General features: G+C 37.5%; 1 protein-coding gene across 1 annotated transcript in view; it reads right to left on the bottom strand.

Moving 5' to 3' along the window:
* LOC149287606 (DENN domain-containing protein 1A-like) overlaps positions 1-13,304 on the bottom strand; it is a gene marked incomplete at its 5' end in the record, with an annotated part of 204,987 nt that overhangs the window by 129,642 nt on the left and 62,041 nt on the right. Inside the window, one exon of the mRNA XM_089492645.1 lies at positions 5,144-5,189. Within this exon, the coding sequence (XP_089348771.1) occupies positions 5,144-5,189 (46 nt within the window). The remainder of the gene's footprint in view (positions 1-5,143; positions 5,190-13,304) is intronic.

Below are 13,304 nucleotides of genomic sequence, written 5' to 3'. Positions count from 1 at the left end.
AAGTTGCACACAGGCTTTGTAGCCAGATGCTAATAAACACCAGGGCACCAATTACGACCCAAACCAATTACAATCCAACAATACACTTCATTATAATATGTTAAAGTTCATTTATTATGTAGCTGGGCACTAACAAAATGAACATTTTCCTTTATTGACTATTACTTTAAATCTACCAAATATATGCGCAAATAATGCATAGTTAAATGTTTGCTGCACGTTCACAAACAGCAGGGAGTGGATGCAAATTGGGTCACTTTTGCACACCTTCCAAATTAGCTAATTCACAGTGTTCACGGATTTGAAACTTCAAACTATAGTCTGATCTTATTGTAAATCTCATAGAGCAAAGTACCCTTGATAGATACAGAGGGAAGAAACCTTACTTACTAAAACAAATATATACACCCAAGAGCAGAAAATTTCAGCCCATCTAGTCTGCCCATTGTTTCTGATGTAACCCCTATCGGTCTTTGGTCAGGACCTATAGTAAGAAAAGCTTTATGTCTATCCTATACCATAGCTGAAGTTAGCTTTCACATTAATAAATATATTTAAAAACAAAATTGGACATATAATAATAAAATAGCCAGGAATATCGTTGCTACTGACAATACAGTACAGTAAGGACAATAAAGGTATAGAATTCACTGCTAAGGGAGGTGGTGTTATCAAACACATGAGATGGCTGGTACCTAGATGAAGGGGTCTAGATATTTTTTTTTTAGAAAGGCATGACATACAGGGCCATAAATAGAATAACATCAATATTTTAAAGCTTCTCGATCCAAGGAGAAATCAGATTGCCTTCTGGAGTCAAGAAGAAATTTCCCCCCTGATTCGATTCAGAATTCAAAGTATCTTAATTAGTGAGGTTTGCCTTCTTTTGGATTAAAAGTAGAAAGGTTAGGTAGACGTGTTGAACTTGATGAATTTAGGGTTCTTTTCAACCTTATTTACTATGTAACGTGGTATGCACTGCATTCATGCCTCTGTAAAAAGCAGGATGCTTAGACTGTTTGAAGTGTATCCTGGTTGACATTTACCAACAAAATCATGTGAATCTTTGTATGCTCTAGGCGACATCAAACAAATAATTAAATAAAACTCCGTGTCTGTAATGCAAGATTCAGAAATGTCTTTTTTCACGGTTGCACCCTTTATAATGCCTACACAGAGGTCCCAAGTCTCCCGGATATGCAATTGTTTCTCCAGTCTCCCTGATGCATGCTCTCTCTCAATGTCTCCATACCAATGTCTCCGCCGAGTGCTTCCGTTTCTCTGACTCCTATTCAGCAGCGCCGCCTCTTCTTGTTCTTCTTTCTTCGTCCATTCCCCTATATCATCTCCGTTAACCAGGCCTCCTGGAGTGCTTCCTCAAAAGGGAGGAGCCTCTGTGCACAAAGGGGGCGCACAGCGGCACCAAATTCCACACCCCCCTACCAATCCCCCTAAAGCCCATTTTCCGATCTTGGGACCTCTGCCTACATAACATATACAAATGCCTCTTAACCCCTTCGAGACAAAGGCTGATTTTACTTTTTGTACCCTTTGTGACAATGGCCTTTTTAACATTTCTGCGCTGCTTGTGTTTAGCTGTAATTTTCTTCTTTCCCGTTTACTGAACCCACACACATTAGATATTGTTTTTTTCAGGACAAGAAGGGCTTTCTTTAGATGACATTGTTTTGATTGTATCATATTATTTACTATTAAAAAAATTATAAAATATGGTGAAAAATTTAGAAAAAAATGACTGTTTCTAACTTTTAGTTGAAAAATCTTTTACTCATCTATAAAAGGTAATGAAAAAACCTGCTAAATAGATTCTACTATTTGTCCTGAGTTTAGAAATACCCAATGTTTTTATGTTTTTTTGCTTTTTTCTACCCATTATGGGGCAATAAGTACAGGTAGCGTTTTGCTATTTCAAAGCCATTTTTTCCAAATCTGGTAATTCTTCCCCCCATGTGCCATTTCGGGTATCTTTGAACCCGGCCAATGCAATTTACCCCATCAAGTCATATATTTTTGAAAACTAGACAGCCCAGGGTATTCCAAATGCTAGTATTTTAACTCTTTCCATGCACCATATCTACCACCAGTCTTTGTCAAACTTTATGGTAGTCATTTTTTTGCATTTGTTTTGTCATACACATTTTACTTCAGGTATGAATTAAAATGTTCTAGTTTATGTCACTATCACAAAACACCCCAATATGTGTTCAGCAACATCTCCTGAGCGCAGCGATACCCCACATGAATGATTTTGCCTGGCTGTTTGGGGGCAAAAGGGCCACATTTGGGGCATGCGCATTTTTCAATGTTGAACTTTGGCATTTGGGGATCCACTGCCCATGCCCTATTTGGTACATCTTTGAGCCGAGCCATTTTAGTGTGCCCAATAAACCCATATATTTTTGAAAACTAGACACCCCAGGGTATTTCAAATGCTAGTATTTTAACTCTTTCCATGCACCATATCTACCACCAGTCTTTGTCAAACTTTGTGGTAGTCATTTTTTTGCATTTGGTTTTCCACACACATTTTAATTCAGGTATGAATTAAAATGTTCTCGTATATGTCACTATCACAAAACACCCCAATATGTGTTCAGCAACATCTCCTGAGTACAGCGATACCTCACATGAATGATTTTGCCTGGCTGTTTTGGGGCAAAAGGGCCACATTTGGGGCATGCGCTTTTTTCAATGTTGAACTTTGGCATTTGGGATCCACTGCCCATGCCCTATTTGGTACATCTTTGAGCCAGGCCATTTCAGTGTGCCCAACAAAACCATATATTTTTCAAAACTAGACACCACAGGGTATTTTAAATGCTGGTATTTTAACTCTTTGCATGCACATATTTTACCACCAGCATTTTTTCAAAGTTTGCAGTAATATTTTTGTGTGTGTATTTTTCCCACACACACCTACTTTATGTATGAATTTACAGCTCCTGGTATATGCCGCTGTCACACGACACCCCATAATGTGTTCAGCAACATCTCCTGAGTGCAGTGATATCCCACATGCATGGGTGTGTCATTTTTTGGGGGAACTAAAAGGCCACATTTGGTACGTGTGCATTTTTCTAATTGGAAATTAGATGTGTGGCCATCCTTCCCCCCGTGTTAATTGGGACGTTGTTGAACCTGGCCCATTCAATTTACCCCATCAAATCATACATTTTTTAAAAGTAGACACCCCACGGGCATTTAATATGCCAGTATTTTAACTCTTTCCATGCGAGAATTGTTTTAAGCTAATATGCTAATTTTAGGACTTGCTCACAAAAATATATTTTTTATATATATATATATTTTTTTTTTATTATTATTTTTTTTAAAAAATTTAACATTTTTTTTCAACTTGGAGGTTCCCCTGATAGTGACATCAGTGGGAAATGATTTTTACATTTTACTGTTTTTTACTATTTTTTTCTAATTATTATTAATTTTATTTTATTTTTTAATTTATTTTTACTAATCACACTGTGATTAGAAAGCTGGGCTCCATTGACTTGCATGGTGAATGCAGTACCTGTATTCAACCTGCAAGTGGAGCCAAAGTTCTCTAGATGGTCTGGACCATCTAGCGAACTTTTAAAATTTGTGGTTCCTGTTACAGGACGGCGGCCATCTTCCTTGATGGCGAAGATTGCCGGCAGCTGCGGCTGTGACCGCTCTCCGGAGCGGTCACAGCCCATCAAAAGGTTAGTGTTTGGTGTCGCTGGATGCCTCCTGATCGAGGCATTCCAGCGACACCATTTAAGTTTAGGAGGCGATCGTCGATCGCCTCCTAAACGCTTTTAAAACGGGCGTCCGCCGCCATACAAAGTATGGCGGATGTTGACGCCCCGTGGAGGGGCCAGAGATGGCCCCTTCGTGCCGATCGCGGCGTTGCTGAATGCCTCGAGGTCGAGGCATTCAGCAACGCTTTTTGGGTGCAGAAAGCGATAGTAGATCGCTTTCTGCACCCGTTTAAAGACGTGCCGGTCCTGGCACGTCAATTGTCGTAAAGCACATGCTTTTCCGTGCCGTGCCAGGACCGGCAATTGTCATTAAGGGGTTAAAGATGAAATAAAAAATATGATTAGGTTCTGCATTAATTAGGCCTGATGACTTTTCAGCGTATTTACACACCTTATATACTATTTATGAATGCCCTGCCCAGAAAACGTGAACGTGCAGTGGAGAATTCAACTTGTAGTTAAGAGATACAATATGGAGTGAGGGCAGATATCTTAATCCTTTGTGTGTTTACAACAGCAATCGAGTTGTGTGTTTTTTTGTTGTTTTTTTAAATAGTAGGGAGGAGCGGCAAATGGAGAGTGCAAGATCTTCATAATGAGCAGAATAATTCTTATCTGTGCAGAAATTTCATTGGCCTTTATTAACTCATAAATAGCAGACGGCTTTTTGAGGAATGGATGCTGTGGCAACCTGCTGTGATCAAACACAGGAAATAATCAAGCCATGCTTCTGCAGTGCACGTAAACGGAGCCACGTCTTGGTCCTAATATCTGACAGGGAGCAAGCAGAGTACGCTCCAGGCTTTTCATCAAATTCCCAGAGATGCAGAACAAGTAATATAATCTGGCTTTAGTGACAGAGCTAGTGTGCTGCTGACGGATTAGCTCCCAAATTATAAAGGAATAGCACAATACTTTCTCTACACTAATCAGTTGTGTCAGTTTCAGTATGCCTAACACCATAAAAATAAAATAATGACTTCTGCCACGTATCGGCTGGTATAGCTTACCTCTGTCTGTGAATCTGCGCATCTGTGCCGCAGAGTGCATAGGGAATGGTTTATAATGCACGTTTAACAGATTAAAAAAAAAATAGGTCTGGCAATGAAAAGAAAAGGTTAGTCCTTCTCAGCACCTTCCATACAGAAGGATCGAATACCTCAAGTCTGCATAGCTGTTTGACACCAAGAATGAACGTTATAACATTGCTGTGGAATATTTCCCACGGAGAAATCAAAGAGTAAACATTACAAGCTGGTTGCATATTCAAAATATCTGTTCAGGTCTTAAAACAAATATTAACATACTTAGGAAACTTTTAGGAAGATAGTGAAGATCTTTTAATGGAACAGTTCTGATGTTGTTTTTCCAAAAAAGAAACCTACCTCCATTAGGCTTGAGTGTATTCCTATGAGGTAGGGCATGGGAGCACTGTTGGGAAACAAGAGAGACAAAAAGTGCATCAGCATTAAGCATAATAAATCCAAATCCTGCTTTGTTGGAAAAGCTAAAAATGGATTTATATGCAACAAACGGGAGTTTCAACATACCAACATCATCTTAGCAAAAATCACGTTAAAAAGAACCCTCCTCCCATCTGTCTATTTGTTTTGCTCTATGCACCTGAAAAACTGAACTGTTAGCAAAATGGCATTCAAGCAATGCATAGTAGTTATAAAGGTAAAATACATAACCTTCAATATATAATACATAAAACCAAAAGGGGTATAGTCATTAAACTTGGAATTCCAGTGTCAGTTTAACATATGAAAGTCAGTGAGATGACCTGAGAAATGTCCCGACATTAATTATGTATTATCAGCTGAGCACTTATTACAGAAGAAAGGTGCTATAACGTCATAAGCATAAGTTGATGAACTGAAAAATTCAACTCTTCTGCAAACTCCTGATTTAGTGAACAGTGTGTTTATTAAATTATCAGTATGCAGATGAGTTGAACGTTTGAAGCTATATTTTTTTTAAATCAACTCCATAAGGCTTTATCACCTTAAATGCAACATGTCAATATTTATATCATGTTACACAAAACATTAATTTAATCACAGACAAAACAGTTTATACTGGCTATATAGCAATTTAGAGTTCTTAAAACTGGAAAAATCTCTCTGCACACAATTAGTTCCCTTTTAACACAATTAAACATAAAATTAAATATAGTATATCATGTCAATGGGGATTTTCCACATGTGTAAAGTGATTGTGTTGATATTACATTATTACAGTATTACTGTATAATTTCACACTCTTCGCTCAATCGGTCAACTGAAGTCCCTATGACCAAGGCTCCTCAAACCCTGGTCATAGGGTGCCGGGTCGCCATGGTGACCAGAAATCACTCCCTGGCACCCAGGGCCAGCCTGCTTTGTTTCAGAGCTCAGCACAGGTAAATGGAATGGGACTTATCTTCCAAAGCTCTGAATTACTGGGAAGTATCCATCTTCACCAGGTCTACATGCTCATTGTGCTAGCTCTTATTTCATGTAGCCAAATCGTTCCCCTTACAAAGTCATGGTGACTCCGCTGGGGTTTCTTTATTCATTTTTATTGCTGTGTTTATATTGTTTGACTATTTATAAACATTTTTATTCATTTATTTTTGAAGAGGTGAAAACACTGTTCCTCTAGCTCTTCACTTTGATCCTCTCCCCAGCTTAACTAAATATGATTAGAAACAGGACTCTATCGTTGCTGGATGCAATAGTGGTGAGCAATCTTGGGGGTCATCAGAGGTCACAGAAGGGTATTGATAGACCCTCTTGGAACTATTTTATTTTAATCGTTGTTTCCGTCGGCAGAGGACGCCTGAAAGGAAGTTTGAGTATTCTCTATTATTTACCTCAGGCTATCTAATGACAGTTTGATCTCCAGTTTCCCGGAGGGGAAATGTCCTTGCTGCCGCAAAAACCATTGGAAACATAGTCAGATTCTACATTTCTATAAGTTTCCGTAAATCGAAAAAAAGCAAGATTTAAAATAACACTACTAATTATTATTCAGATGTATGCATTTCGCTGCCACCAAACTTCACAGCCAATGTCTTCATATACTTGGAAAAATGTCCAGAATGGGAAGGTCTTGACAGTTGTCATTTCTGGCAGATATCTCTTAAACAGAAGGGGCAACATTTTTACAACATTGACAATGGGTCTCCTGCAATTAAAGAGTTTGTTAGAATTTTTTTTTGATAGGATGGCTTTCATTAGCTATTTCTTTTCCAACAGTATCACCACATCTTCCCGGAGAGCAAACACTTCCCCCAAGACCTTAAGGTCATCTCATAGTGGGACTGGTGCAAGAAAACTTCAAAGGAACATAATTTAACCACGTTAACCAACAATAAGGAAACAATTTAAATCTAATGCAATATTCTCTCTGGCTTGAAATGTCAAGAGAACCGAAAACCATCCAAAAACAGTACTAGCACTTTTCGATATATATTTTGCTTTCCGCATACCTTTGGATCAGATTAATAAGTCAATAACACTGCAGAAAAATAATGCTTTAGGATACAGCCTATTTAAGGTGCGATCTCCCAACTTTCAGAAGCTTTTATAGAAATGTTTTAACCAATATATTTTTAACACATTTATATTTATTAAAAAAAACAAAAACACAACATTTAATACCATTGTAAGGATACATAGTGAAGTTGTGTGACACAAGATGACAAAGACGGTCAAATCCAATTCTTGTCCTGGTGTTATCGCCCTTCTTTTTATCCCATTCTTAGACACAATGCAGAGTTAAAGTGGAAATGTATCATTGGTAAGTGCCACAATGACATAACACATTAGATTGTAATTTTTTGTTTTTTATAAGACACTTGTTTCATGATTTGTTCCATGATTGTAAGGCTAAGTTTCAGCCCAAAAATTCTTAAAGTTAACTATTTCTGCTTTTTTTTTTTTTGTTCTAAATAATGATTAAACAAATCTGTTCCTAATTAACAAGTTTTGGTTGCATGGCTGCTTTAGTGGTAGAAAATAATAGAACCACAAAAGTCTTCAGAAAAGAAATGCCTGAACTGATGGAACTTGGGGGTGTTCGAAAAAGCAAGGATACAGGACAGAATCCAACTACCTATTAATCTGTCCAAAGCACAGGCTGTCACATAGAATCTAAAAACTAAAATCTGAGAAATTTAATTAACAGTACCATGTCCATCTTTATGTGATCTGCAGCTAATCAAGAGATGGACAGGAAAGAATAATGTGTTTAATTAGAATGTCACAAGTGGTGAAATCAGCTGTTGACAAATGAGATTCTGTATTCCATGAAAACTAAAACTCAGAACTGAAGGTTTTAAGATAGATATTTCTGATAAAGAGGACTGCGTTTACATTTAGTGCTGTATATTCAATTTGGCTGAACTTGATCATTTCTACATTGACCTTTACAAGGAAAAATACAGTAGCTAGCATCAGCTGTAACTCGCGACATGAAGTACACATTCAAACAGGGCACACATTCATAAATAAAAACACGTGAATTGTTGCAAACTTTTAAATCTGGGTTCCTAAATGCACTAAACAAAAACAAATTATATTATAAAATATATATATAAATATATATATTTATTTTTTTATATTTATATACACATATTTACACTCTGGTAGCTCACGAGCCACTGACAGCACAGGAACCGTTACAAGCATGCATTACCACAGGTCTCCAGACTTCTGATCAGGGTTATGACACAGGACTTGAATTTATGAAGTCACATCTGAAAGTATGATGCTTATCCAGCCTGTAACGTAACTCTTACACCCTGTGCTGCAATCCCTAGCCTGCTGATCTGTATTACTGACTGCAGCCTGGGTACTTCTGCTTGCAGCCAGTGTGTGCAGATGACCTATTTCTGAACTCACCTCCAATTAATTTGTTTTTAGTGAGTAGATGCCAGTATCTCCATAAAGAAAACATTTCATAGCTATTCCATACAGCACTGGGCAAAACTTTTAGGCAGGTGTGGAAAAAAATTATTTATCATTCAACAAAATTTAAAGTGAGTGAACAGAAGAAAAAAACTAAATCAAATCAATATTTGGTGTGACCGCCTTTTGCCTTTAAAACAACATCCATTCTTCTAGGTTCAAAAAGTCATGGATTTTGTAGGCATATAGATGATGTATGATTAAACAATCATTAACTGAAACAGAAAGAGCTGTGCAGGAGTAATAAAACTGGGTGAGGGACAACCACGTTTACTTACAAGATGAGGATGATGATGTTTAATGTCAAATGTCACACACTATGGCAAAACTGAGCAGAGCAACAAGCCACAAGGTAGTTATACTGCATCAGCAAGGTCTCTCACAAGCAGACATTTCAAGGCAGACAGGGGTTTTCAGATGTTCTGTTCAAGCCCTTTTGAAGAACCATGAAGAAATGAGCAATGTTGAGGATGTAGACACAGTGGCCAACCAAGGAAACAGCATCATGCTTATTTCCCTTCACAATGAAAAGATAGCAGCAGTGCCATTAATGATACCCTGGCACATCCATCTACTGCCCAGAGAAGCCCAGTCAGAAATGGTCTTTATGGAAGACATGGGGTTAAAAGAGCCATACCTCCAATGTGGAAACAAGACCAACTATTCAGGAAAACACAAGAACCGGGGTGATATCAGGTGATCTGGACTCATGAGTCAAAATCCGAGATATTAAGCTATAGCAGAAGGCAGTTTATTCACTTAAGGGCTGGAGAGTGATACAAGAATGTGTGTTTTCAGGTAACAGTAAAGGGTCATTGGAAGTTTGGGGCAGCATTTCTGCAAACAAGGTTGGGGATTTGGTCAGAATTGTCTCCACAATACTATGAACTACAGGGATCATCCATCATACATTGCCATCGGAGAGGCATCTGATTGGACCCACATTTATTCTGTAACATGACAATGAAGTCAAACATACAACATAACTAATTAACAACTATCTTTAGTGTAAAGAGGAACAGGGAGTCCTGGAAGCTATGGTATGGCCCCCACAGAGCCCTGATCTGAACATCGAATCTGTCTGGGAATACACTTTGAGAGAAACCAACGAGGCTGCCTAAATCCACAGAAGAATTGTGTTTAGTTCTCCAAGATGTCTGGAAAAAAAAAGTCTGTTTTCCAGAAAAAAGGATGGTCGCACCAAATACAGATTTGATTTAGACATTTCTTCTGTTCAGCATTTATTTTATACCTGCCTACCTGTCTGTGCATGTACATTATATATATATATATATATATATATATATACATATATATATATATATATATACATATATATATATATATATATATATATATATATATACACAATGCTTCCGTCGTTTCACTGTCAGATGACAGCAGGCTATGATGAATTCTGCTAAAAGTGTTAATTATTGCGAACCATGGGATACACAGGTGAGACTTAAAAATATGTAATGGAAATTCCTTTTATTATTATTTAATGAATGATTCGAAGTAGGGGTGAGGAACACTTTTTTCACAGGAAGAAAAAAAAATCCAAGAAAAGTACAGGAGTTATACATTTTGCACAATAGAAGAATATGATGCTTTTCTCAGGTCCCTGACCCCAAAAGTGACCCACAAAGACTCGGTACATCTCCGAGACACGGCGCCCTGAAAACACCCAACAAATGTGAGAGATTCTATTCATTTCAATAAAAGCGGACATGAAACAGATGAAGAGCCGCATTTTAAAGAAACGTGAAATAGGTTTTTAAAATAGATCAGAGGCCCAGAGAAGCCATGCAAAGCTTGGGAGAAATCCGGCGAGGGCACCAAGGAAACCAGAGTGTATGGAACCGTTCACAATGCTCTTGTGTCAGAAACGTATTCTTCACCCATGTATCAGAAGGAAGGATCTGAATACAGTGTCATGGCTGTTTAATTCTTGCCGTTCCCTTTGACAGATTATATAACAATACAAGCTATACATTTCTTGTAAAGTAGAAAGAAACATCTACAGGTTTTTGTAAAAAGAATCTACATTGGCCATACAAATTACACGATCAGTGAACATTACGGAGAGTATTATACTATATGTGTGCGATGGTTCCAAAACATCTGAACCAACCTAATGCATTAATAAGTTACTGTAATGTGAACAATTTTTCTGAGGTTTTTTTTTTTAATTTTATTTTTTTTACACAATGCAGTACATTGTAATGATCAAAAAATTACTACCAAAGTTTGAGCTAGAAATTTTGTCTCTGAAATCGTCTTCCACTCTAATGGAATAAACCCCGTTATCTGGCCGACTCCTTAAATTCAAACATATCAATGTTTTCCCTTTTTCTCCAGGAACCACTGTAAAAGATCTATTTACTAACTCAAACCTCTCAATGAAAACAAATTGAGGTAAATTTCATTATGAAGCAGAACTTGACATCTGCGAAATATCTGTGAAAGTTCTGGGAAGATCTACATGTCTCAATCTGTGCTTCCTGGCATTGAATAGGTTAAGCCAGTTTTATCTTTAAATTACAACTTGTTCAGCGCTGTGTTTGTGTTTATGCATACTTAGTGGAGACATTAAAAAGAAAGAAACTAATTCTAAGCAGACCCACAAAGTCCATGGGTCAAACAGTACTTTTTAAGGAGAAATAGCAAATGATAGCTTCAGATGTTGAAGCTAACATAGGCCCTAAAGGAAATATATTGGCAGCTGTAGAACAAGAATTTTATATTCTTGAAACCGTGTGGCATTTCTTCAACCACCAATATTAAAGAAAAATTACAGATAAGAATCTATGCTAATAACTATCACATCTATTCTAAGCCCATCTACCTAGTAGCAAAAAACCTTAGAAGCTGCGATGGATGTCAAGCCAGCAGGGATAACTAGCATTTTAAGTGAAGTGCTAGGAGCCTGAAACATTTAAATTTGAAGGAGGTTTGTTCCCCCATGGATGATTTAAATGTTAAGTACATCCCCGAGTCGCAGATACACAAAATGGAACCTGAAAACTATTATCTCCGGTCGAAATGAACCTTCAATTTACTTACTGCACAGGAAGGGCAGATTCACTTCATTTTCACTGCCAGCAGGTTATCCTTTCTCTGTATAATAGGCTTCGCATGTGTAATTAACACATAAAGGCTGCTGCTGCCAGCTTTGCTTCAGGTGCATGCTGGTAGGAGTTTTCAGGACAACGGTGTGGGCTGCAATAGCTTTTTACATGGGGATTGAAGATTAGCTATTCATTGACTGCCTGACAAAGACATGTTAAGAGGGGCGAAGGCCAGGCCCTGCTGTTGGGAGCACAGGTGTGGACAAAGCAAATATGTGGGTCATGTGGCCCACAAAATAACGAAATGGATAGTTGGGACGGCATCAATAGACTCCGACAGACTGTGTTTTATCGAGTGTGTTTGAAGAAGGAAACAGCTACACCAAATCGCTAGTAAAAAAAAGTATGATTTTGAAACCTGCAATTATCAGGATGGCTCTAATTGTGCTTTTAAAAAAACAACTGATTATCTTTTTCAGGGCTTGATCTTTAATTAGGTTGTAATCGCACACATGGTAATTATCTGATACATCTATTTAACACCAATTTATTTACCATTCATTTAGTTGCGGTACTCAGTGGTACTCATTTTGTGTTTGACTGCGAGAGAGAGAAGTGAAGGAGCTGCAGGAAGAGGAGGGTTGTTTGCTCCGCAAGACACTTAGCTGTAACAAGGCCATTTTACAACAAGTATCATGTCTTTTACCAAATCTAGAAGAGTTAAATACTTGAGAATATACACCGTGCACCTCTAAGCTTATTTGGTTTTGTTTGAGACCACACCATGCCAATCTAGTATGCTGTTCTCTCAGACTGACGCACCCAAGGATTTGTCTTGTTAAACACATAACTCCTCCTGCAGCTCACGGAAAGAATCCGTCGAGGCTATGGATACTAAAGTCTACATTACATAGTTTGCATCAGTTTTCTAGAAACATAAACAAACATGCAAGTTATGAGTTAAAACATGCAGAGATGACATGATAGAAGATAAAATAATACAGAAGAGCTAAGAATCCCATAGAGCAGCTGTACATGTACTAAGTAAAAGTAAATATAATATGCAACACTGTTAAAATTAAGCTAAACAAGTAGTAGTAATTAACAAACCCTTCTCAATGGTTCTCAGCAGTATCCCTTTCCTTGTAAGAAGAATATATTTTGCTTTATAGGGCCAGAGACCTCAATTTGACATTACATCTGATGAAACCTTAGAGGTCTTAAAAAGCTTACCTAATATCTATCAACAAAAAACACAATGTACATTTTTTTTTTTTGCTTATTCACATTCATAACGTTGATATTCTATTAACAATCATTTGCAATAATACTTTCATAATAAATTACTTAGTTAGCTATCAAGGGGTCACAGTCGTGTAAAAATGCCTGAAAACACGTTTTTTACCATTATGGTAAGGTGTCTATAGAATGAGAATACAACATATTTATGATAAAATGAAAAGGAGTTAAGCGATTTCTGGTGGACCTGACACACACACACGGTAATGCTAGAGAACTAA

This window comes from Sceloporus occidentalis, unplaced genomic scaffold (assembly GCF_023333645.1).
Source record: "Sceloporus occidentalis isolate IW3139 unplaced genomic scaffold, rSceOcc1.0.p SCAF_58, whole genome shotgun sequence".
NCBI lineage: Eukaryota > Metazoa > Chordata > Lepidosauria > Squamata > Phrynosomatidae > Sceloporus > Sceloporus occidentalis.
Note: the sequence above shows the minus strand (reverse complement) of the source record. Positions and strands in the feature narration are given on the sequence as shown.